Source organism: Martes martes, assembly GCF_963455335.1.
Source record: "Martes martes genome assembly, chromosome: 16".
Lineage (NCBI taxonomy): Eukaryota > Metazoa > Chordata > Mammalia > Carnivora > Mustelidae > Martes > Martes martes.
In genome coordinates, this window is record NC_137904.1 from 52,173,840 (window position 1) to 52,197,691 (window position 23,852).

The following is a 23,852-nucleotide window of genomic DNA, read 5'->3' on the forward strand; positions in this document are numbered from 1 at the left end:
TGCAGCTCAACGCACGAGCCCGGTTTCTCTGGAACACCTCAGAATGCACAGCCCGAAGTGTGACCTTGTTCTTGAATTGTTGAAGACACGGTGTGAGGAGCACAGCCTCGGACCTGCTGGGGCTGACACCCCACACCTGGACAGCTAAGCTGCACCCCAACAGGCTCCCCCACAGGCAGACACCGTGGTACCTTCTGTGACCTTCTCAGACCCCCCTGTTCTCCACTGGAATGTTAGCACCAGGACCGCAAAGCTCTGTTTTGCTCACTGCAGTACCCCACGTGCCTAATACAGTGCCTGGCACATAGGCCCATAATCACTTTCTGTTAAATGGGTGACTAAATGAGTTCTCATGACCCCTGTCTCTCTCTCTTCTGTGCTTCTATACATGTTTGGGATCATAATAGTCTGGGGACCAGAGGACCAAATATTGGATATCGGGGGGATGGGCACAGTGACCATAACCTTGGCCTGTCCCCAGGTGTTGCCTCCTTCCTCTGGCTGAAGCTCCCAGGTACCCACACTCTGAACCTCGTTTCAAGACCGCTTCCTCGTTTCTGCAGCCCCTGTTTCCGACAAGGAGGAAAAACACCCTAGTTCTGCCCTCCCCGCTAGTTCCACAGCAGCCAGAGCTACCAGCCCAAAGCCATCACTTCTTCTTGTCCTTGGGCATCTCTGGGCTTGTTAATGAACCCGCTGCTCCACGCACTGTGTACACCTGAGGAACGCTTCTCCTTCCCAAATGAGCTTTTGTTGCCATTCCGTCACCATCAATCTGGGGAAATCGCCGCTAGGCCCCTCCTAGCCCTCACGACCCCCAACCTCAGGTACCACAGCAGGAGGACAGCAGGAGCCTGAAGCTGGACGGCAGAGTGGGCAGCGCGTTCCTGATCCGCCCCTCCCCGTCCTTGTTCCAATCTCTTGCATCCTGCCCTGGGCCCTGGGAGGCACAAGCCATGCACGGGATCCTGGGGCTCCCTTGCCTCTGGCTTTGGGAGGAGAGTGCAGGGGAGTCTTCCCTCCTTAGCTTCCTCCCTGCGGGCCTTCCTTCCTAAAAGCCACAGCTCCTGCTGGGCAGCCCTGTCCTCACGGTGTCCCCCTGCCCAGCTCCCATACCTGTTTTCCTTACCTGCTCGGCCCAGGAGTGGAGGGGCTTCCCCTGGCTGCTAGTGCTGGTGGTCTCACCATCCCCGAGAGTTTCCTTGAACCCCGCCCACCCCTTTGTAAACCGTCCCTCACCAGCTACCCTTCCTCCACCCTATTTGAGCAAACCCTCTGCTTCCTGCTGGGACTTCGAGAAGCTACATTGTCTGGCCTCTGGGTCGATAGTCATGAGAACAATCCAGAAAGAGATTGCAGGGCTCTGGGCACGTAGAGGAGACAGGGGCAGGGAAGTGAAGAGGAAGAGCCGGTGCCAATGGCCATAACCTCAAGTAAGCTCAAGTGGGAAATGGGAGAGGGGATGCTTTGTTTCTCCAGGCCTCGCTCCTCACACCCCCAGTGGGGGCAAATCTGCTCTCAGAGCCTTAAGAACCACTTGAGTGCCCTGGGTAGGGCAGAGAATGGCAAGTTCTGAGTCAGGGTTGATTTCCAGTTGAGCCATCCCCGCCGGGCTGAGCACCAGGGGTCACCCCGGATGGTTGTGCGGGCCACGCACTGTACAACTCGAAGGGTGTCATTTATGCCACAGTCTATGTACGTGGCATTCCTTGAGCAGTGTGTAAGCTGCACGGCCATTTGTGGCGGCCCTGTGGAATATCATTTGTTTGCTTCTGTGTTGTCCCCCCAAAAGCAGAAAGAAGGAGGAAGAAAGGAGGAAGAAGAGAAGAAGAGAAGGTGACAGAGGGAGGTTGGGAGGCAGATCTAGCCCCCAATTTTTTCAGGTTCTGGGCCCGGCCAGAGCCGCCCAACACTTCCCCAGGCCCCATGGGAACCGCACGCGGTACTGTTTCACAGGATGACTCAGAACCCAAATCCTTTCTCTTAGGAAAAACAAAAAACAAAACCCAAAAACGATCCATAAGCAGGTGCAGAGTAGACTGTGCTCTCTCGGAGGACGCTGGTATCGATTCTCCATAAATGAAGCCGGGCCTCGGCCCCCGAGGGGGATGCTGTGAGCAGCTCTGTGTGTGTCTTAGCTAATGGGAAACGGAAAGTGGCTTCAAAGCGGGCAGTTCGTCCATTTCCGGGCCCTTCCCTGGCTGCGGCCCCATCCTTCCTCCCAGGGAGGTATTCACAGGCCCAGCGGTGAGATCCAGCTTTCGGGTGGGGAACGGGGTTTGTCCTTGTCCAATATATGCTGTGACTTCCAGTCGGGGGACCAACCCAGCCACGGGGTCTGGGCATAGGGGGCCACTCCTCCCGCTGGTGCCGAGAGCGCAGACAGCCCACCCACAGAGCCGGCTCTGCCACCCCTCCTTGCCTTCTCCCCCAGACAGCCTGAGGGTGCCGCTTCCTCTGAATTTTCCAGAATAGAATGCAGGGTGTGTGAGGTGGGGGTGGGCAGGCCCACGGCTGGCAGGGCAACGTATTTAGGGTGTCATGCCCCCCCCCCACCCGGATGCTTGGCCTGGGCAAGCCTATGTCTAACCTCTTTGCCCCGGGCCCAGCAGCAACAATCAGTGACTCTGAAACTAGTCATGACCAGCAGCCCTGGGGAGGGGGCCGCCCACACCATTACCGGCCTCAGTCTCCCCAGACATGGGCCTACCCACCAAGGAAGCCCACTGGGAGACTCAGCACGTCACGGCAGTGTTGGACCAAAGTCCATCCTCTGGACTAACAATTCTGATTCAGAAAGGGAGAGAAAGAGCCTCCAGAGGACGTACCCGCTTTACACGCACGGGGCCAGGCTTTCCTCCAGCAGCAACCCCCTCTCCCCTACACACACCAAGGAAGCGAAAGATTCTTGACACTTACGAAGGAGATACTCGGAGCTGTCGTGGTCATAATCATTGTCCTCTGGGAAGTGATTGATCCGGAAGCAGTGGCCTTTATAGATCCCTGGGGAGAGCAAGAGGGAAAGAACATGGTAAATGTTGCATGGGGCACGGGTTCATACACATGCTCCCTCCAGCCTCGTGTACGGCGTGTGTGCCAGGCTCTGGGCAGGCCCGGGGCATGGAGAGAGGAGAGAGGCCCACTCTGGCATCCCTGGTCTGTGCGGGAACGGGCACACACACAGAAGGACCACGCAGAGGGACGAGCACCCGGGACGGGACCCTCTTGGTCATGGTCCACGTCTGGGCACCTGCAAGTGTGAAAGGCCCACCATCAATAACTATGCGGGGACAAGAGCTGAGCTGCTCAGGGCAAGCAGGACGTTCAATCCACCGGATCCCCCGGCCCGTTGGGTCCAAGGGTACTGCAAAGCCATCTCGAAAAATGACAAAGAATTTCCCCCTGGGAACCGTGAGAGGGGACCTTCTGGGTGGCGGAGGAAGCCGAGAAAAGGGAGGGCTGGGGTCTGAGCCCAGGGAATGGTGGGAAGTTCGGGGGCTGGACTCAGTAGGACCCCTGTAGGGGGAGGGGCCGGGGGCCGTAGTGGGGCAAGGTCTGGGTCTGGGTCTAGGTCGGGGTCCAGTGAGTCGGGACGAAATCTTACCCTGAGATGTCCATGTCTTTCCTCTCTCCTAAACACTCATAAATCCCCCCTGACGTACACTCTGAATCTGCAGTGAGCAACGGGATTCCGATCCCCTCACTCAGTGTGACGGAGGGAAGACAATATGGAGCCGGAGAAAATTCCAGAAAGGCCGAGACCACCTCCTGCCTGCTTTCCCTTCCCGGCTCCGAGAGGTAGCCTCCGCAGAGGGGGAGGCAGGACACCCAGGGTAATTTTGCAGCTGCAGGAGGAGAGGCCAGGCCTTCCTTCCAGAAGCTTCTGCCCTGCTCGCCTGGCCCCTGCTCCCCTGTAGTCTGGGAACGCCCAGCACAGAAGTGGACACAGGTGGAGAGCGGGGCCCCCAGGGTGTCAGGCCCTGCCCTGCCCGCCCAGCCCCTCACGCCCAGCTCGGCCTCCCTGCTTCGGCAAGGAGCTTGTCTTGACAACGCCGCTTGGCTGGGGCTGTTTCCACCTGGGGCCAGTTCTTGTTTTGCAGCTGCTGCCAAGCACCCCGCGGGCCTCCCACAGCCCAGCCTGACCTCTCAGTCGGAAGCAGAGTCAGAAGCAGGGCATGTGCCAGGCCGGCATCCGTCTCTCGGTGCTTCCAATCACGAGAGGCCCCTGACGAGCTCGGGGCACGCTGCCCTTCCACCCGTCTTCCGATCAGCCGGCTCGCCTGCGGCCTCCCCACGCTGTCCCCTCTGCCTTAGCTGCTGCCTCCAGAAAGCCGGGGAGCTGGGGGAGGACCCCCGCTTTCTGAAGGCCCAGGGCCCTCGAGGACCCATTGGTAGGTGGGCTGGATTTGGTCAGGGAGCAGTAGGAGGACAGACCGTGGGTCTCAGAGGTCATGCCCTGAGTGGGATAGGGTTTGACAGTGTCCGCTGTGCCGGGCCACGCGAGAACGGCTCCACGTCCTCATCTGTAGAATGGGAACGACTGCACGCTTTGTGTCCTAGGGATGTCAGAAGAATCACGAAGGGCAACACTTGAACGGCACTCAGATGTTCCTGGGCCCCGGCGAGGGCTCAGGAGAGGCTCGCTGCTACCGGACCCAGAAACCTCCCACCCTTTACTCCGTGGGTCCTGACTCCTCCCTGCGCACCTGGGTCAGTGGAGAAGCACGAGAGGTCGTGAGTGAGAGGAGAGAGCACAAGGGTGGGCATCAGCGGGTCCCACGGAGGCCAGAGGGGACCAGCCACACCTTCCCCTCGGGCCGGGCTCCCCCCGCCCAGAGCCGGGGTGATTGTGGAAACACAAAGTGTTTTCCAGGTGGGCGAGGCAGGCCGAACCCTCTACCGTTCTTCCCTCTCCCCACTCACCTTTTTTGGGTCATTTTATGGGCCTCAATGAAATCACCAAATCACATGTGCTTGTTGGAAACAAGTCAAATAGTAAGTTGACTATGAAAAAGTAAATAATATCTCTTCAGATTCGTTTTCGAGAGACCAACCATGTGTGTCTCCCCACGTCTTCCTCTGTGTGCGCTCCGGCACGAGTCCACCTACGTGAGGTTCCCCCATTTTTTTTTTAAAGATTTTATTTATTTATTTGATAGACAGATCACAAGCAGGCAGAGAGAGAGGAGGAAGCAGGCTCCCTGCTGAGCAGAGAGCCCGATGCGGGACTCGATCTCAGGATGCTGAGATCATGACCTGAGCCGAAGGCAGAGGCTTAACCCACTAAGCCACCCAGGTGCCCCGAAGATGCCTATTTTTTGAATGGAATTATGCTTTATGCGTCAATCCATAACCTGCATTTCTCATTTAACAATATGTACAAACATCCTTCCAGGCCAGTACCTATAGATTTAACTTCTAGAAAAAACTTTTGTCTATTTTTAATAAAAAATAACAAGTTGATACGAATCCAACAGTTGCTGGAAATCCTAGCCAGAAACCCTAGCGTCTAGGCCAGGAAGCTCGCTCCGGCACTGACAGCGTGAAAGGAAAACATGCCCTTGGTAGAAACGAGGAAAGAAATATATTGATATATTCAACCTGAAAACAACACTCGGGTTTTGACCTGTTGGCTTGCGTACGGATATCTTTGCTCCACATGCTCCTGTAGTACGTCTTGCTGCCCTCAACTCTACATTTAGGAGAGAGAGTTAATATTGGCTGGAATCTGTACATAGAACTCACACTGTCCAATGTATCGACAGTTTTTAAAAGCCGTTCTTCTTCGTGGTTGCATAGCCACCCACAGTCATGGTTTGTCATTTCAGTTGGCCCACAGAATCCCTTTCTTGGGGCCATGTGCACACACTGGGAATCCCACCACATCCTATTACGCTCCGAGGGACGTTGAATCCACACACGCATTGTGCGTTGACTAGTTTCCCTTTCTTTTCTTCCTTCCTTCCCTCCTTCCACTTTGAGCCCTTATCCACAGACAGAAGGGATGGGCATTGTTGGGGGTTGAATTATGTCCCCCTGAAAGATGGATTATTAAAGTTCTAACCCCTGGTACCCGTGAATGTGACTCTGTTTAGAAATAGGGCACCTGGGTGGCTCAGTGGGTTAAGCCTCTGCCTTCGGCTCAGGTCACGATCTCAGGGTCCTGGGATCCAGCCCCGCATCGGGCTCTCTGCTCAGCAGGGAGCCTGCTTCCTCCTCTCTCTCTGCCTGCTTGTGATCTGTCAAATAAATAAATAAAATCTTAAAAAAAAAAAAAAAAGAAAGAGGGTCTTGAAGACCTAAGCAAGTTAAGATGAGGTCACGCTGAATTCGGGTGGGACCTGAATTCGGGGACCAGTGTCCTTATTAAAAAAAAGGGGGGGACTGTGGAAAGAGACACACACAAGGGAGAAGGTCATGGGGAGACAGAGACAGATCCTGGAGTGACATGTCTACACGCCAAGGGATGCCAAGAATTACCCGCCACCCCCCAAAGCTAGGGAGAGGCAAGGAAAGATCCTGCCAATGTCCCAGAGGGGCCACAGCCCTGCCGACACCTTGCTTTTAGACTTCCGGCCTGCACCACTGGGAGACAAGACATTTCTGTTGTTCCCACCCACCCAGTTCGTGACAATTTGTCATGGTGGCCCTAGGAAGCTCATACACGTGTTGTGCTGTGTGGGAGAAAATGCAGCGTGCCTCCTTCACTCCCCAGGGGGGACCGCAGCCCTACAGAAAGGTGAAGTCGTCCTGCCCAAGGTCGTGTTCCATCCTACTGCTCCTCAGTCAGTTGTGGGAGCCTGTGGGCGAAGACTAAGAAGTCGGGTTCACAGGGCACCTCCTTGTTAAGTGTGCTGGAGTGAAACTCCTGTGGTCTCTCAGGCCCAGGCTTCCAAAGCAACTTGGCCAGTCCCCATCGGGGTCCCAGATCCTCTCCTGATTCTCTCGCATTTTGGTACCTGCTGGCCACGGGGACCTCATCACCTCCCCAAGGCATTCCATTTTTGAACAGCTTTAACTTTGAACTTCCTGAAGTTCCTGCCTCCCTCCACTGGTGCGACTCACAAGCTCTAGGAATGAAAGAATCCCTTTGCCGTGCGCGGACCTTCGAATCACTGAATGTGTCTGACAGGATGGAAGTCAAAGCTGCTTTTCCAGCTGCCCAGGATTTGCAGGTGAGGTCCGAAGCTGAGGACAAGCAATGACCCACCACCTGCCAACATTTGAGACCAGACCCCTCCCCTAGCGGACCTTATTAACAGGCAGGATATCTGACCCCCACCCCCATCAACCTTATTCCCAAACCTAGTCTAAAGAAGGAGGTCTGTGGAGAAGAAGGCGCCACTTGTCATTGGGGTATGGAGAGTGAAAGAGATTGATTGCTCCCTTCCCCTAGAGTCAAGGATTTGGGTATTTCCCTTAAATGAATGTCACCTCTAGGTCAGACATCTTCAGTTCCTTCAGTCATTTCTTTATCGATGGTTCCAAGAGACGTCTCCAACCCAGCTCCCTTCTTTGGGGCAGCTTCCAACTCTCGGCTCCCACGACCAAACCCAATGTTTCAGAGCACAGCAGAGCTGTCCCCTCCTCTCCTTTGGACTCTATGCTTCTGTTAATGGGACCTGGTGTCAACTCGGGCTCTCAGAAGTTTTTCTCAAGAACTGGAACACCTCCCCCAACTTGTTTTTGTTGAATGGGGTGTTTATTCCTAGGGCCTTCACATTTATTCCTGTCAAATTTAATTTTGTTAGTGTTGGCCCAATGCATCCGATAGGGAGAAAATGAATGGCTGATACAAGAGGTAAGAGAAGGCCATTTCCAATCCACTTCACATGTGCTCTCTCTCCGTGAACAGGTTATTTGCCAAGTTATCTATTAAGTGACATGTCGGGTGGTTAATGACGACATCCTGGCCAGGCCACATTGCAGGAGCACTGAGACATTCCTGGGGATCCTCTCCTTCCTGGGGTCAGGAAACTACTTTGTTTGTCACATGGCCCCAGACGAGTTATTTCTTCATCTACAAAACTCAGGAACTGGGCCAGAGGGAGCCTCTCCTGTTCAAAGATTCTAGAACTGTTTTGTGTAGAAAAAATATGAGTTCAAGCTCCCTGCTCCGTGGGGAGTCTGCGTCTCCCTCTGCCTGCTGCTCCCCCTGCTCTCTCGTCAAATAAATAAATAAAATCCTTTAAAAAAATCTTAAAAAAAAAGAAAAGATAAAATTGTGTGCACAGGTTAACGCAGTCATTCATCTACAGACATCTAGACCACTTTTGTTAAAGCGATTTCTAAAGGCATAGGAAACATTTGGAAAGAAATATCCTTGAAAGGTGCAGTGTTTTATCTCTGGGTGATAGGGTTATGAGCGAATTAAAGTTTTCTTCTTTACATTTTTTTTTTTCTGAATTTCCTACAGTGCCAAAACATGAACCAGTAGGGGTTACTGAAAGAAAGAAAAGAAACAGAATCTTTGATTCTTAGTGATGATGGGAGGGTCCTTCCGGAATGACCACAGATCCGATCAGATGCGACCACTAGTGAGTTCGGTGTGGACCTCGGGCGTGGGACCGTGTGGGAGGCATTAGAGCCTCTCCTGGGGGAGCGTCCCCAGTGTCCCCTCCCCCGCGCTGTGCTGATCATCCCGGTGATGCCCCCCCGACCAGGCAACCAGGGGGTGTGGCCCCCACGACGTGGCGGGGTTGATTATGGGGATGTAGGATTTTCAGTGCAAAGTGGGAGGAGACGGTCACTGGACACGTCCTTTCCGGAAGGCCAGCGTCTGACACAAGCTCCGCAACAGGCCACTTCGGAGCTCTGTTGTCACAGGGGAATCCTGGAGGAAAGACTGGTAGAGGACGACCACACCGAAGGGGATCGTTCCGTACTCCTCCACCCCGTGCAAAGCATTTCCATAAGTATGACTTCCTCGAGCCTCACAAACACTGGCGGCAGCCACCACACCTACTGGGTACAGACACCTGTTAACCACCCCCCCAATACTTCTCCGCTGGCTTCTCACTCCAGCCTTTCATCCATGCAGCAGCCAGCTCCACGCACGGGTCACCCGCTGACACCTCATTTCGGCCGCACCCATCATTTCTGGCTTTTCTCCCAGGGCACTGGGTAGGTTGTGGGGGTAGGGTGGGGTGGGGTGGGGAGAGCCTGACTTCACGCCCACGCATGGAGCTGGAAGACTGAGATGGAGGGATGATGACAATCCTTCCCCCTCCCCACCTCGGAGGGTGGGGGGAGCTGGTGGGTAAAATGCCCATCCCCCCTCCTGGGGGTCCATGCTGCCTGCTTCTGGGGGCAGGTTCCAAGAGGACCGAGTCAAGTGATGGTCAACTCAGGGACGCCCCTGGCACTGGCTTGCTTCCCCTCTAATCTGGGTTTTGCTCTCACCAGCGCCGCCGCCTCCCCATCACCGTGCCCACCCCCTAGGACCGCCTCCCAAGATACACCCCCTGCATCCAAGCCCCGGGCTCAGGCTATGGTGAAAAAGGTGATGGGCTGAGCATGTGCCATGCACCGGCTCATTTCATCTTTGCAATAACGCTTTCTTGAAGATGGAAGAAAGGAGCTGAGAGACATTGGAAGGTCTGCTCCCCAGGCCGCCCTGCCGAGGTCCAATTAGGAAAGCCTGGGCCTTCTCCCTTAGCTGGAGAGTCTCCTTTGCTCCATTTTAAAGCAGAGGCTTGGGGGACGCCCGGAGCGCGTGTGGCGGGGCGGCGGCGCCTGGAATCCATCTTCTTGACGTCTCATCGCGTGTTCCTCCCTGGCGCTACGTTCTCGAGACCCCTCGGCAAACGTGGGGGGCTTCTCATGCAGCGTGGGCTGCTGGTCCTCCTCCCCAGGACGGGTCAGGACGTGCAACGTCATAGCCACCAAGAGCGCCGGGTTAGCCTCCAGGAAATGGTCTCCTGACACTGAAGCCAGAGGCAAAGTCATGTCCAGGCCTTGGAAAAGGCAGCTGTGGGTGAGCGGGGACGGCCGGAGGCTCAGAGAAGGCGGCCTGACACGGCAGGGTCCCTTTGGCTCGAGGACAGGATGAGTGTGAGCATAGAGCGCAAAGGGCCCAGTGGAAGGAGGTGCTGAGCTGGGCTTCTCCTACCTCGGTCATCCCCCAACAGGATTTTCACTCTCGTGTGCTAAGCGTGGCCCAGGTGCTGGAGCTTCGGGTCTGAGTGAGGCCCCGTCCTTGCCCTCACGGAGCAAGCTCTCGGCTGCGGGCACCCACAGCACGAGACACTCGGAGAAATCACTGTGAGTATCATCCCGGGGGGTGATCGGGGGCCGGGAGGCAGCGGAAGGCATCAGAGGTGTCTTAGATGTAGGTTCTCATCCTGAAGTTCTGGCTGAGCTCAAAGCTGAGGTCTGGGGTGGGGGAGCTCAGGGATAAGGCCCACATCTGGGAACCGACGCCCCTGCAGAGGCTGCTCGGACCCATGACAGTAGATCAGCCCCAGCCCCAGCCCTCCTCGACATCCCCGGTCAATCTGAGGACTGGAAAACCCCAGAGGAGGCCCAGCTGCTGACGAGGACGTGACGGTGAGTCCCACCTGTGGGCCAGCACATCCCAGCAGACCCGTCTAAATCAGCTTATGTGTTGGAAACTAGTTGAACAGCACTTATTTTTCTCCATGGACAATAATCTGGGATGCTGTCTCCTAACGAGTCCAGATTAAGGACGGGTGGCTGGACTGTGCACTGCAAGTTGGGCCATCACATGCCGGTCCCGGCCCTGGTCCAAGGGCCAAGTGGGGGTCCCACCTCGGGGTGGGACACGTGGCAGGAGCTCAGAGAGAGCCTGCATCTCCCGGTCCCCGGTGCCGATGACCCACCAGGACTGCTTCCCCTGCAGGGTCTTTCCAGAGCTGCGTATCTGTCAGCTGGTCCCCAACCCTAACCCTGACTTCCCGCGGGAAGGGCGGGAACAGCTTGGAGGACTGGAGGCCTTTCTAGAAAGGACCCAGGACCTTGCAGAGTAAGTGGAGAATGGAGAGGCAGCCAGGCTTTGGCCAGGCTAATGGGGGGCGGGGAGGTGGGGACGAATATTATCCTTGTGGCAAGAAGAGCGGCAAGGATTTACTTAGCACCTACTATGTGCCAGGCTCTCTGGGGAGCACCTGTCACTTATTAGCTCACTTCACCTTCCTACTAAGCCTCTGAGCTAGATAGGACAACAAATCCCATTTGCTACTAAGTGTCCCAGCCAGGATTCGAACCAGGCCACTTGACTTCAGCAGCCAAGCCTTTACCTCCCTCACTTTGGAGGCAGAAGGACACGGTGCAGTCTCAGAGCTACAAGGAGTTCTGATTGGTTGGAGCGTGACGCAGACGTATGGGTCCCTGACACTCTTTAGTGGCAGGAAAACTTGTTTTCCTGGACTCTTGGGCAAAGGGGCAGTGGCTGGTGGGAGTGGCTGGATGAGCTTTGCGCCAGAAAGTGGGGTGCTCGAGCTGGAGGCAGGGCCCTCCAGGGCCCCAGATCCGTCAGGACAGTGGTAATGGGGGTGGGAGAGCTTGAGGGCAGAGCTTGGCTGAGGCTAGGAATTTGGAGGGGCGCTGATGTGGACATGGGAGGCGTTGTGGTGGGCAGCACGAGCACAGGGCACGGGTTAAGGGGGCGAAAGGGCACAGGTCAGCCAGCCCTGTGTTCTGGAACCACGGGGCGCGGCATGGGTGGAGAGTAGCAGAGGGGGTTGAAGAGGCTGGGCCGGGTGTGCGGGTCTCACGTGGTAAGCGGGGAGATGGGGCTTTACTGCACAGTCTTCACAGGGGGTGACTTGTTGGGAGGCCCCGGCGGGCTGTGGCCGCTCCTCAAAGGAGGTGTGTGGGGTGAGGGTCATGAGGGGTGTAGGGAGAAGAAAGGCAGCACAGGGCTGTGTGAGCAGGGCCCTTCGTGTGGGGAGACCCTGTGTCCCATCCTTCGACGTGTTTGCAGATGAGGGACTAGAGGCCAGGCCGGAAGGGACCTGGGCAAGATGGTTTCAGCACGGACAGGCAGCCTGTACTCCTTTCCGGGATTGCTGTCACGAAGTATCCCACACTGCATGGCCAGGCCCACAGAATTTCTCGGTGTCTCACTGCCGGAGCCCGGAGGCCAAGATAGGGGAGGGCAGGGCTGGATCCTCCGAGGGCTCTGAGGGGAATCCACTCCCCTAGCGGTGGCCGTTTGCCCGAATTCTTGGCTTCCCGCGGCCTCTGAGGCCTTGCCTTGATTCCCGCCTTCCACCTTCCACGGTGTTCTCCCTGTGTGTGTGTCCGTCTCCATATTTCCCCTTTGCACGAGGACAGCGGTCCTACAATTGGAGGCCTGCCCTAAGCACCTCATTTTAACTTGATTATCTCTGTAAAGACCCAACCTCCAAATAAGGTCACATTCTGAGGTACTGGGGTTAGGACTTCAACATGAGAGTCTGAGGACGGGGGCTCATAACACAGGGTGAGGGACACATGGCCAGGTGTCTAGGCCTGGACCCGAAAGTCTCCACACTTCTCCCACCTCTCCAGCCCCTGCTCCCGTAATCCCCTCTCAGGGTTCCCCTCATGATTCCTCCCCCTCTACGCCTGTCTCCAGAGAACCTTCCTGGTAACTGTGATTTCCCACTTGGCACGCTCCGGTGTCCTCCTACGGGCTGGTTTCTCTCCAGCAGCAACGAGGCGGGCGGTTGGGGAACCACTCTCTGGGCTGCCCTAGAGAAATGGTAACTGGAAAGCTCGGGGATGGCGCTAACTACTTGAGTCCTTTCCTTACTGAAACGCAGGGCCGCCATGTTTGCTGTTAGATGAGGCAGAGTGACCGAGGTGGTGAATGGAGTGTGAGTGGAGGCGATGTGTGCTCTTTCTGGACAAAGCTCTGGAGAAACGGGTGCGCCCCTCCATCCCCACGGCACAGGGAGCCACGTGCCAGAAAGGACCAGAGTCCCTGGATCCAACTATGAGGGAAAGCTGCCCACTAGGAGGCCTATCCACTTTGAACTGTTCCGTGAGCCATAAATCCACTTCTAGGAAGTTGAAGACATTATACGTTTTAGCGTGTCTCTGTTCCAGTAATAATGATACAAGAGGAGAACAAGGCGGACGTGGCCTCTGGCATTCCGGAGCTTTCCAGTTACACAGTCAATTATGGCTGAGGGGAGAGGTCTGAAGGAGGAGGCCGGAGTTTCAAAGAGCGCTTCATGGAGGACCTGACCCGGGTTGCCGAGCGGAAGCCAGGAAAGCTTCTCCTCGTCTGGAAAATGGAGAAATATTTTTATGATTTTTCAGAGCCAAAGGGAGGCCCAATGAGCCCCATGTTGGTCAGGGCACTTTGAGAAGAGTATAAATCCTGAGGATGTTGTGAGGGCGAATATATAGTTTCTTGGAGATGCCTTCAGACCAGACCAGAGCCTTCCATGCCCTCTCCATGGCCGTGGGGGTTCAGAGCCTGTGCCGCCTCCTTGGGCATCATGACACCGGCCACCAGTGGCTGGGACATGTTTCATATGTGCTCTTCCCTTCTCTGCGTAGCCCTAGGTTAGTCACTGAGGTGCCTCGAGGATCTGTGGGGGTCTTTCTTTTGATAGAGACATGGTTCATCCCTTTGACCTTTACCCTTCCTTCCTTCCTTTTTTAAAGATTTATTTATTTATTTTATAGAAGAGGGGAAGGCAGAGGGAGAGGGAGAAAGAATCCCAAGCAGACTCCATGCCAAGTGTGGAGCCTGATGCTGGGCTCGATCTTACGACCCTGAGATCGTGACCTGAGCCGAGACCAAGAGTCGGACGCTTAACCGACGGAGCCTCCCAGGCACCCCACACTCGTCCTTTCTTTTACTTCAGTATTCATTGGTAGATGCCAGGCCCTGTGGGAGCCCAAAGACATTGGTCCTGCTGGCAGGAACTTACAGCCCAGTTGGGGACACGAACATATCCCCATCACCTTAAAACAAGTGAGCCAGTGACCCGTGCCTTGAGGGAAGTACGGGGTTCATGGAGTTTCCAAGAACGAGAGAGAAGGGCTGGATGGGGGTGTCTGGGACTGCTCCAGGGAGCGTGTTTTGGAAGAAAGCATGCCTGGCCAGGAGGAAGGGAGGCTGAGAAAGGTCTGTGGGGCTGCCGTCACGGGCATGCCTGCGTCACCCTGCAAGGGGACTGGATTTCATGCATTGGCTCCGACGTGCCGCTGGGAGATTTTGTGCGACTGGAATGGAACGGTTTCCTCATGACTAATGCAGGGAGCCATCGTCCCCCGAGGCTCCGCATGGCTCCGACTCTATTCCCAACCCGGCTGGGTGTCGGTTGACCTGTTAGGTCTGTGGCCCTGCCTGGGGGTCCCTTGGGGGTCTTGTTTTCATCCTGGAGGAACCCAGCTGCCCAGGAGATGGCAGGCTCCGCTCCCCCAGGATTAACAAGCTCCCTTCATCCCTCCCCTCTCACTGAAGCGCCTTGTGAGGAGGGGACGTATTGACACCCTGGCCCAGAGTCACAGCTTCCTGCAGCTGCCAGACGACCACGGCCGCTCAGTGTGGCCGCTGCCAGGAGCGCGGGGCGGGGAGGCCAGCGGGGGACCCGGGACTCAGCCTGGCTCACCCCCGCCCACCGTCAGTCACAAGGAGGGGGCCACGCTGAGGAGTGACGGGTGCCAACAGAGAAGAATGGATTCCACAGCGACTTGGACCCCAGGCCTCCTCCCTCTGGTCTTGTCTGCATAACCAGATGGTGGCTGGCGGCGTGGGGCTCTAGCTCCAAGACGCCTCCTCCCTCTAGCAGTCCAGGTGAGCTAGTGGGTAGGTGCAAAAGGATGTTTCTCTTGACTGGGAGAGCCCTAGCGGAGCATCTGTGAGAGGTCACTCTTGTCATCAGCCACAGAAGGAAGACGGGACCTATTTCCAAAGGGGGTAAGACTCCAGCTCAGTGTCTGCTGGGGTTCTAGTTCAAGCTCTGTCCCCCAGGTAGTGGGATTCCCAGAGAGAACTCTATTTCTGCCCTCAAACTCTGTCTCTATGAAGCCGGGACCTGGAGAGCAAAGCTGCTCTGGTAAACTGAGGCAGGTTTCCAGGACCCGGATTCTAAGGCTCATGGGCTTGCCCAGAGGAGCGGAAGATGGGGAGAGGCCGTGCGCCTGGCACTGAGCCCATCCGAGGTTCTGAGGTACTTTTGGGGTGTACCCGTGGGGAGCCCCTTTCTCTGGGAATGGGTCCCTCACACAGGCTTCTCCACGGTGGCCACTTTGGATGGCCCTGCCTCAGCCAGGAATCCTGGACACACAGCTGGACCAGCCGAAAGCTCTCTTGGGATTTTGGATTTTGGATGAGGAGCAGAGGGGATCTAGGGGCCAAGGGACACTGGGGAGTTCACGAACGGGGTGTTCTGCCAAACTTCTGCTGCCAAACTTCCTCAATCCCTGGCACCCTCCACAACCGAAAAAGTCCTCTTTTGGGATCCAGCCAGAAGAAGCTGGTTTCTGTGCGCCAGGGGAAAGAGATTCCCACCCAGTCTGGGCGGGCTCCGAAGCCCGGCTCCTACTTCATTTCCTCAGGACACGTGTGTGATGCTTTGACAAGATACAAAGATGAGCGTAGGCTCTGGGGCGACCAGAGAGTCCGGGGCACGGGAGGGATGTTGTGTCTGCAGACAGGAACGCTGAACGCCTGTCCCTATGCTGCCGGGTGGAGGCCGTGTGTCCTGTGAACTTCGCCTCTCGAGGTCTCAGTCCCCTGCGAAAAGCCCTCATCAGGCCAGTCCGTTAATTATACACCATTATAATTATACAATTATGTATGTCTCTGCTTCCTCATCTATAAAGAGGGGATACCCACGTGCCTCCTTATTCCGTGAGGAATAAGGTAATGACACCCCTTGAGGCCAGCGTGGAGAAGTTTCCCCATAAATAGTGGTTTCTCCTCCATCCCAATAAAAAAGACCTTCCTACCTGCTGGCCAATAAACCAGGTCCTTGGACAAAGTCTCCTTCCCCATAAGCCTGCTGTGAGGACCTCAGAGATGGCTCTTGCCGCCGCCTGCCCCAGGCCCCATCCTCCCGGCCCCGCTCCTGCCCACGCACCCCGGCCCTTGGGCAGGAGATGGGAGCCCGGCCTCCGCGCCATCCCAAATTCCTCACGTCCCTCGGTGAGTCCGTCAAGAGCTCCCATCGCCAGCCTCACGCCTCCTCCAACACTTCGCTCCTGGGTGGGCCGGGATTTTTCCAGGCTTCCTGCCGAGATTCATAATTGAACAGAGCCGGGGAGACGTCCCCAACCCATAGCTCCTTTTTTTCTCCTCACGCAGGGAAATGGGGGTTCAGTGATTGTGATTCTTCTACTTGTATCTGCTTGGGAACCGCTGCTTGGATGAAATCTCAGTATCGAGGTTCAGGTTTTTGTTCTTTGTCTCTCTCCCTCTTTCTTTCTTTTAATGAGGAGCAAATCCAGAGCTCCGAGAGGGTGAAACATCTCTCGGCAGATTCCAGGCTTCTCTGCTGGTTTGCCTCTGCAGATCTCTGGAAAGTTATGCTCCAATAACCCAAGAGTCTTAATTGAAGGGCCCGGGCGAGGGAAGGAGAATCATAGTGTGGAATCATAAACTTCTAGAAGGGAGTCTTGGGACCATCCCTTTCATCCCATTCACATTACACATTAAGAACCTGAAGTCTGGGCCGTTTCCATGGTGATGGGCTGGTTGGTGCCAGGCAAGCCTAGAATTCAGGTCTCCTGACTCTGAGTTCAGTGCTCTTCTCACCCATCCCCCGCTGCCTGCTCCAGTTAAGGGGGTCTCAACCGGGGGCAACTTTGCCTCCCAGGAGACACTGTCTGGAGACCGTCTTAATTGTCAGAACCTGGGGGAACTCAGTGCTACTGGTGACTAGTGGGGGCAGGCTGTGCGAGGTCCAGAGCAGCCCCCACACCAAGAATTACTTATTTATTTGAGTTATTTATTTATTTAAAGGTTTATTTATTTGAGAGAGAGGGAGAGCTCATGCACTCAGGCACGCACACTAGTCGGGGGAGGGGCAGAGGAAGAGATCCCAAGCAGACTCCCCACCAAGCACAGAGCCCAATGAGGGGCTCCTGCTAGGACGTCAGTGATGTCAAGGCTCATGACGAGTAGGTGGCAAGCACGGAGCTGAGTCCTTCCGTCTCAAGGCCATGGCAGACATTGCTAATCGATCACAGTACTTTCCTCCCCTCCACCCCCTGCAGGGCCTCCGAGTCAAGGTGATGCCCACTGATCTCGATCATCTCGTGGCCAAATACAGCAGAGCTGGGGGGTTATGAAATTATGCTGCTTGGGTTTTTGTCCCAGCTCTGTCGCACAGCTGTGTGATTGTGGGTCCCCATTAACCTCTCTGTGCCTCATTTTTCATCATCTGTGAAATGGGACCATAAATGGGAAACTCTTCAGGGGGCTGTTTGGGGGGTTAAACAAGTTAATGCCATCTTCAGATGTCACGGTGCCCGGGACACTGCGAGTGTTTAAGACACGTAAGTTGTTCTTATAATCAACTCTGTTCTAGTGTCAGAGAGACAGCTGGTCCTACTAGGAGAAGGGAGCAGACCAGGTTTGTTCCCGATCAGGACTGACACAGATTTTTCCTTGTCTTCATATAGCTGTGATATTGGCGCTTTCAAGCGAGCAAAACCTTCCCGACTCTTATGACTTCGCTTTCCCTTAGCCTCATTGCCCAGGGACTAATCAGGGATGGCTTCGGTCGAGCACAGACCTCCTGCAAAGCCCTGTGCTAAGCTCCTCCCGTTCCCTCATGAAAGCCTTGAAGTAACCGCGGAAGTAGAAAAAGCGCCTGGGAACCCATTTTACAGATGAGGAAACCAAGACTCTCAGTGGGCAAGTAACTGCCGGAGGTAATTGAGCCCCCAGCCAGGATTCTGTTCCTGTCGGACCCTGGCACCAGACTCTCACCGCTGTGCCTCCCTGCCTCCTCCTTCAATTTGAGAACAGAACAAGGGAGAGAGAGGAAAGATGAGAGGCAGGGAGAACCGGCGTCTTGGAGGGCGCACACCTGCCAGGTCACCGGCATTGTCTGTTGGTGCGGATGGGCTGGTCTGTGGGGCCCAGACGCCCTCTCAGAGCACCCTGGGTGCTGGAGGGAACAGCTCCCCTAGGGCAGCCGGAAGCCAGGTGCAAACCCAGCTTTTAAGATCCCTCTTACTGGGGCGCCTGAGTGGCTCCCTCGGTCTGGCATCCAACTCTTAATTTGGGCTCAGGGCATGATGTCAGGGTCGTGCTGGGCAGCGGGCTCCATGCTGGGCGTGGAGTCTGCTAAAGAGTCTCTCCCTCTCTGCCTGCCCCTCCCCCAAGTCGTGTGCATGCTTGCTCTCTCTCTTTCTCAAATAAGTAAATATATAAATTAAAAAAAAAAAAAAAGATCCCTCTCGCTACAGCCAGCACCTGAGGTCCAGAGCGCCAGGCTAAAATTCTCCCTCACCTGCTGGGACCCCAGTGTTTCCGGGTGACTTGGTGAGGAGCCCCCAAATCATGGGCTTAGACCAGACTGAGAGCACCTGGGCTGATCAGCCCCCCCTGGTGACCTGCCCCTTTGTCCCCAACCCCAGAGCACCCGACGGTCCTGCCTGGCAGCTCCCCAGAAAGGGCTTCTCTATTTTTGGTCCCTGGACCTTCCACTCCTCTTTGGAGTCAGCAGAGCATGTCCGTTCCATGCCCCCTCCCAGGGCCCCACAGTCTGGTGTCCACCGCCACCCGGGCCTCCTCGATTCGGGTCATCACCCGCGTCCCCACGACCTGCCGTATGCCAGGCACTGGCCTGGGCCCTGGGCTACGGCGGGCAGGCAGCAGCCTCTCTCGACTTGGAGTGGGCACCAAGGGGGCCAGAGAGCCTGCAACAGAGTCAGGGAAGTGGCCCGTGGAACCGACACGGCCGCTGAGCCCCGAAGGAGGAAGACAGGGCAGACGCCGCAGACCGGGGACGCTGCACTGGTGAGGCCCGTCCGTGGAGGTACAAGGAGGCCCCTGCATGCATGTGGCTGCAGGTGGAGGGCTGTGGGGAGGAGCTGGCAGGGCCTCGGGGCTCCAGGGAACCGTGGGAAAGTGTTAAATCAGCTCTTGGATATGATCAGATGGCTTTATAGGGAGGTCTGTCCCTCTTCAGGGTGGGGGGCAGAGTGGAGGCAGGGAGGCCAACTGGAATCCAGGCTCTGGGACAGGAGCCTCCCTCAAGGTCACCCGCTGACTTGGGGCAGAGAGGAAGGGTTCCCCAAGGCTCATCTCTGCCCCTGTCCTTATCATCCATGGTGGCCTTCCTGGGGCTGTTTCACCAACTTCCTCCCAGCTACGCCCAGACTCAGGACCTGGGAGACCTGCCCCTCGCCTTCACTTGTCCTCCCTAGCTGGCCCCAGAGGCCATGCTCACGCCCTTCTAGAGCAGCCATCCTAGACCCTTGGCCCTCCTGGCTCCCAGCCAGGGCTCCTGGGCTCAGCTCAACAGGCCTTGGCTTCTTCTAGGAGATTGGGAGCTAAGGCCTGGGGCTTTTGCTTACATGGTGGGGGAGAAAATATAAAAGCCAGCTTCCCTCCCTCCAAGGCACAGCAGGGCCCACAAGCAGGGCGTTGGTGGGCTGGGACATGGCAGCTCCAAGCTGTCTGTGAGCTAGTGTCACTGGCTACGACGGAGAAACCCCCAGGAAGGGAGCAGAACAACTATCATTGTGACTCAAGCAGACCGTTTATGGGGAGGATAAAAGTTTATGGGAAGCCATATCCCAGCGTCTCACCATTAAGCAAGAGAAATGCTGGCGGAAGACACAAAGGGGGAGAGGAGAGGCCCCTCAAGCAACAGGGTTCTGCGCGCAGGGAGCCTGGGGGGAGGCCTGGTGGGGTCCACAAGAAGCGCGTACCTAGGAGCCACATCTGTCACCTGATTAGGAAGGCAATCAGTGTCTTCACATCACCGATTTCATATCATCTCCATGGGCTTCTACATCTGGGACCCCCATCCCTTCCCAGGCCCACTGTAAGTCAGTCAGGGTGGAGGGGCCGGTCCTCTCCCTAATTCATCTAAACAAAGCCTGCTGTCTGAAGTCCACCCAGCCGGGCAGCCTGAATTTGCACCTCCTCTATCCTGATCGCGTGCAGGTGCCCTGGTTTCTTGCCAGTCCGCAGAGATGAGCGAGGGACGCAGGACCAAAGTCTGCAGAAGGGAGCCACTCGGGGCAGGAGCAGGCGCTCCCACACTGACTACCACCATTGCTACAAGGACCACCACCAGGAGCAGCTAACACGTGCCGAGGCTCACCCCGTCCTAAGCAATTTATGTTTTAACTCACTGAGTCCTCCTATAACCTGCTCTTGTGGGTTCTGCATTTATCATCAACCCCATTTTCCAGATGGGAAAACTGAGGCCCTGAGGGGCTAAGGGACTTGCCCGGGGCTGCCCAAACCCTAAGTGCAGAGCTGGAATTAGAACCCAGGCAAGCATACTTCAGAGCCCGAGCGCTTAAACACCCAGCTCTACTACCAGCTCGGATGCTATGTAATACGTCAGTGGGTAGACAGGCACTTGCTGGCAGTGCAAGGGCCGGGGGGGGCGGTCCTAACCCATCTGCCAGAATGTTCCGTGAGCTACCTGGACCATCTCAGGGGCACCTCCCTCTCACTAGCTTCTGTATGTCCCAGGCCGGGGACCCAAGTGGACCCACCAAGAGGATGACCGTGTGTCCTTGGAAATATGTGCCGAAGGGCTCAGACGGGAACGCAGAGCCTGGGTGAGGGAGAAGGACGTGCGCAGCGCCTGCAGATGAAACAGATTTGGAAATGGAGCCTGAGGCAGGCAGTGGCACTGGGGGGCCGGTCCCTGATGCTGAAAAGGAGCTGCCTGCCTGGGAAGGGGGGCACTCCTAATTTCCCTCCGATGGTTCTCACTCTCTCCAGGTCTCCTCCCGCCCCCACTGCCAGGGCTGTCCACTTCCTGTCTGCCTGCAAGTCCTGTCTGCACACCCCAGGAACCTTGAACTCCCCAGGCCACAGCTTCTCCGACTCCAGACCCAGTGACTCCCCCTTGGTGGACACCCCCACCTGGATGGCATGGCTCACACGTACACTCTCCTCTCACCCCTGGTTACCCTCTGTCTCCTCCCACTGTGGTTTTGTCCTTACCCTCTGGGGGGTCTTCACTGAAGGCACCCCGGCTCCTCCCTCTTCGTCTCCCTGCCTATCTCCCATCCACCAGCCGATCTTGCAACGTGACCCCTTCGGGATAACCCCAGGCCCATCACTCCCGTCCCTCCACACCCCCCAACCTCCCCTGGGTTAGCGTGGCCTTTCTCTTAACTGGTATTCTTGTCACTGCCTCCCTCAAAATCACCTGCTGCGGTGGTCGGGGGGACACGGGGCTGGCCACAGTACCATCGGTGACTTTCTACCTCCTGCGGGACAAAGTTCGGGCATGCTGGCCATCACGGCTGATTCCTGTTGACCGCGAGTCTCCTGGCTTCCTCGACCCACCTCCACCTTCTGTTTTGGGGCCACATAGTGCTCGGTGCACACCCCTATCCCTGTACCTTCCTGCTTTGTATTTACGACCTGTCTCCTCCCTGAGCCAGACGACCAGGTTCTGCACTTGTCTTTGAATCTTGAGCTCCTATTCCGGTCCACTCGATCAGTTGGATTGCAATGAACTCTCTCCAAAGGGAGGTTCTATGGGATTGGGGACATGGGGGGGAGTGGATCACTCTTCCCTCCCGGCCCCCCGGTTCCACGTCCACATGGGAAAGGTGCTCTGCGTTCCCAACCGTCTTGCCCACCAGTGGGTGAAAATTTCCAGAAAAGGCACAGAATTTCCACTCGCAAAGCCCAAAGGCATTGGCAGGTCAAACACAGCTTCTGTTCACAAGATGCCAACGGATGCACTGCTTGTCATCAACCCTCCTAAGTCAACAAATCCTGAAAGCATGAGCCGATTGTAATATGATAAATACGACTGATCTAGAGGCGAATCCTTGGGCAGCCTGGCCGGGGACCCAGGGTGACCGGCTGTCACCCAGTCTCCATTTTAACCAACTCTAAAACCAGAGTAAAGACTGCCACCTCGTAAATAGGGAGGGACAAAAGGGAAAAAGGAAAAACCCAGAAGCCTGTCTGGATCCCCCTTTTTTTTTTTTTTAAAGATTTTATTTATTTATTTTACACACAGAGAGAGATCACAAGTAGGCAGAGAGGCAGGGAAACAGGCTCCCCGCTGAGTAGAGAGCCCGATGTGGGGCTTGATCCCCGGACCCTGGGATCATGACCTGAGCCAAAGGCAGAGGCTTAACCCACTGAGCCACCCAGGCGTGCTGGATCCCATTTTCAACACTCCTCATCTTGATGTCTCAGGAGACAGGTTGGCCCATCCAGAGAAGACACCGACAAATGGGAGGTATGGGCTCCTGATTGAGTCCCTGGCAGGGTCGACGCCTGGGAGAGCCTGAGCCAGCCATCTGTCTGCCCTGGCGACACCTGCCCCCCACCTTTCTCAGCCAGAGCTCAGAAGCCTGCACTTCCTTGGGTGCCCCGAGAAGCCGCCGCCGAGTGATGGTAAGGCTTTCATTATTCAGTAAGCCATTTTTCCTCCCGATTGAAATCCTGAAATCCGGATCCAGACATAGGAACAGCACAGCCTTCAGTTCCCCGGCCGGACCTCTCCCTGCCTGCGGACGGAAGCTCAGGACGCCCGTCTCCGGCACTTCGAGTCACAGCCAGGGGAATGAGGCTCGCGGAGGTGCAGTGACCCAGGTCAGCGGCGCCACGGTGGCCGGGAGCCAGCACCGTGCCCATGGAGGACTGAATATGTTACATCTAATGGCTCTGAGTTAGAGGCTTTATACCTTGAGATACCAGAATAAACCTGATTTGAAACTGGCCCAGGGGAAATTTGTTAAAGAGAAATAAAGATGTTGGACGGAGCCTCCTGCACATTGCAAGGTGGCTCTCTCCACCCCCGCTCCCAAGGCCATGGATTTCTGGGTGATCCAGGCAGCAAATGGCTCCCACCCTGCTCATGCCAAAGCCGTGGCTCCCCCATTTCTCACCCCTACTCCCATCCTGGAGCTGCCACTCTTTCGCTCATGACCTGCCCACCAGTCAGCCTCCAAGAAGGGAGAGGGGGGCAGCGGAGAGTGACTTTGTGCGGGCACCCAGCCATACAGCCCTTAGATTTACCGCCTGTCCCCATTTTACAGAGAAGGAAACTGAGACTCCAAGAAGCAGCCGAGAGGCCAAGCTTCGAACTCTGATTTCTGGTTCCAGAGTGGACAATTTTTACTTAGGAGACTCCCAGCTGAGTTGTCACCGGGACTGGGACACCTGGGGACCAATCTGGGAGTCAGCTGAGTCCACAGGAGCTGTTCCTATTTGGTGAGTTTCTTAAACCCTCTGTGCCTCATTTTCCGGTTTCGAGCTGCCGGGATAACTGCAGGACCTGCCTCCGACGGGAGGATTAGATAAAGCACGAGAGGTCCTTGGCCCCGTGCCTGATGTGTCTTCTCCACGTGTGTCTGCCCACCCTCGAGACACTACTGTCGCCGAATGACGGGATGTGTCATCCCACGCATGAGTGGACAGGCACGTGGGTGGGACGGCGATGGGGGAGAAGGTAGACGGACAGGTGTGCACCAGTCCCGGGCACCCAGACCAGCCGCAGCAGGGGCTCGAAGCTGCCTTCTGCCCCCAAACGCATATGTTTGACTTCGAGCAGCTAAGCCCTTTGGGGCGTCACCGTGGCAGATGTCAAACTCCTGGAAGCCAGCAGCCTTGCCTGCCAGCCTCTCAGAGCCCCCGGCTCCAACCGAGCCCTAATTCACAGGGTTGCTGCCAACGCTCATTAATAAATGAGCGAGAACCTCTCAGCAAATGTCGAACC

At 56.2% G+C, this 23,852-nt stretch overlaps 1 protein-coding gene across 1 annotated transcript in view; it reads right to left on the reverse strand.

Moving 5' to 3' along the window:
- CACNG4 (calcium voltage-gated channel auxiliary subunit gamma 4) overlaps positions 1-23,852 on the reverse strand; it is a gene marked incomplete at both ends in the record, with an annotated part of 56,685 nt that overhangs the window by 7,117 nt on the left and 25,716 nt on the right. Inside the window, one exon of the mRNA XM_080826803.1 lies at positions 2,920-3,003. Within this exon, the coding sequence (XP_080682929.1) occupies positions 2,920-3,003 (84 nt within the window). The remainder of the gene's footprint in view (positions 1-2,919; positions 3,004-23,852) is intronic.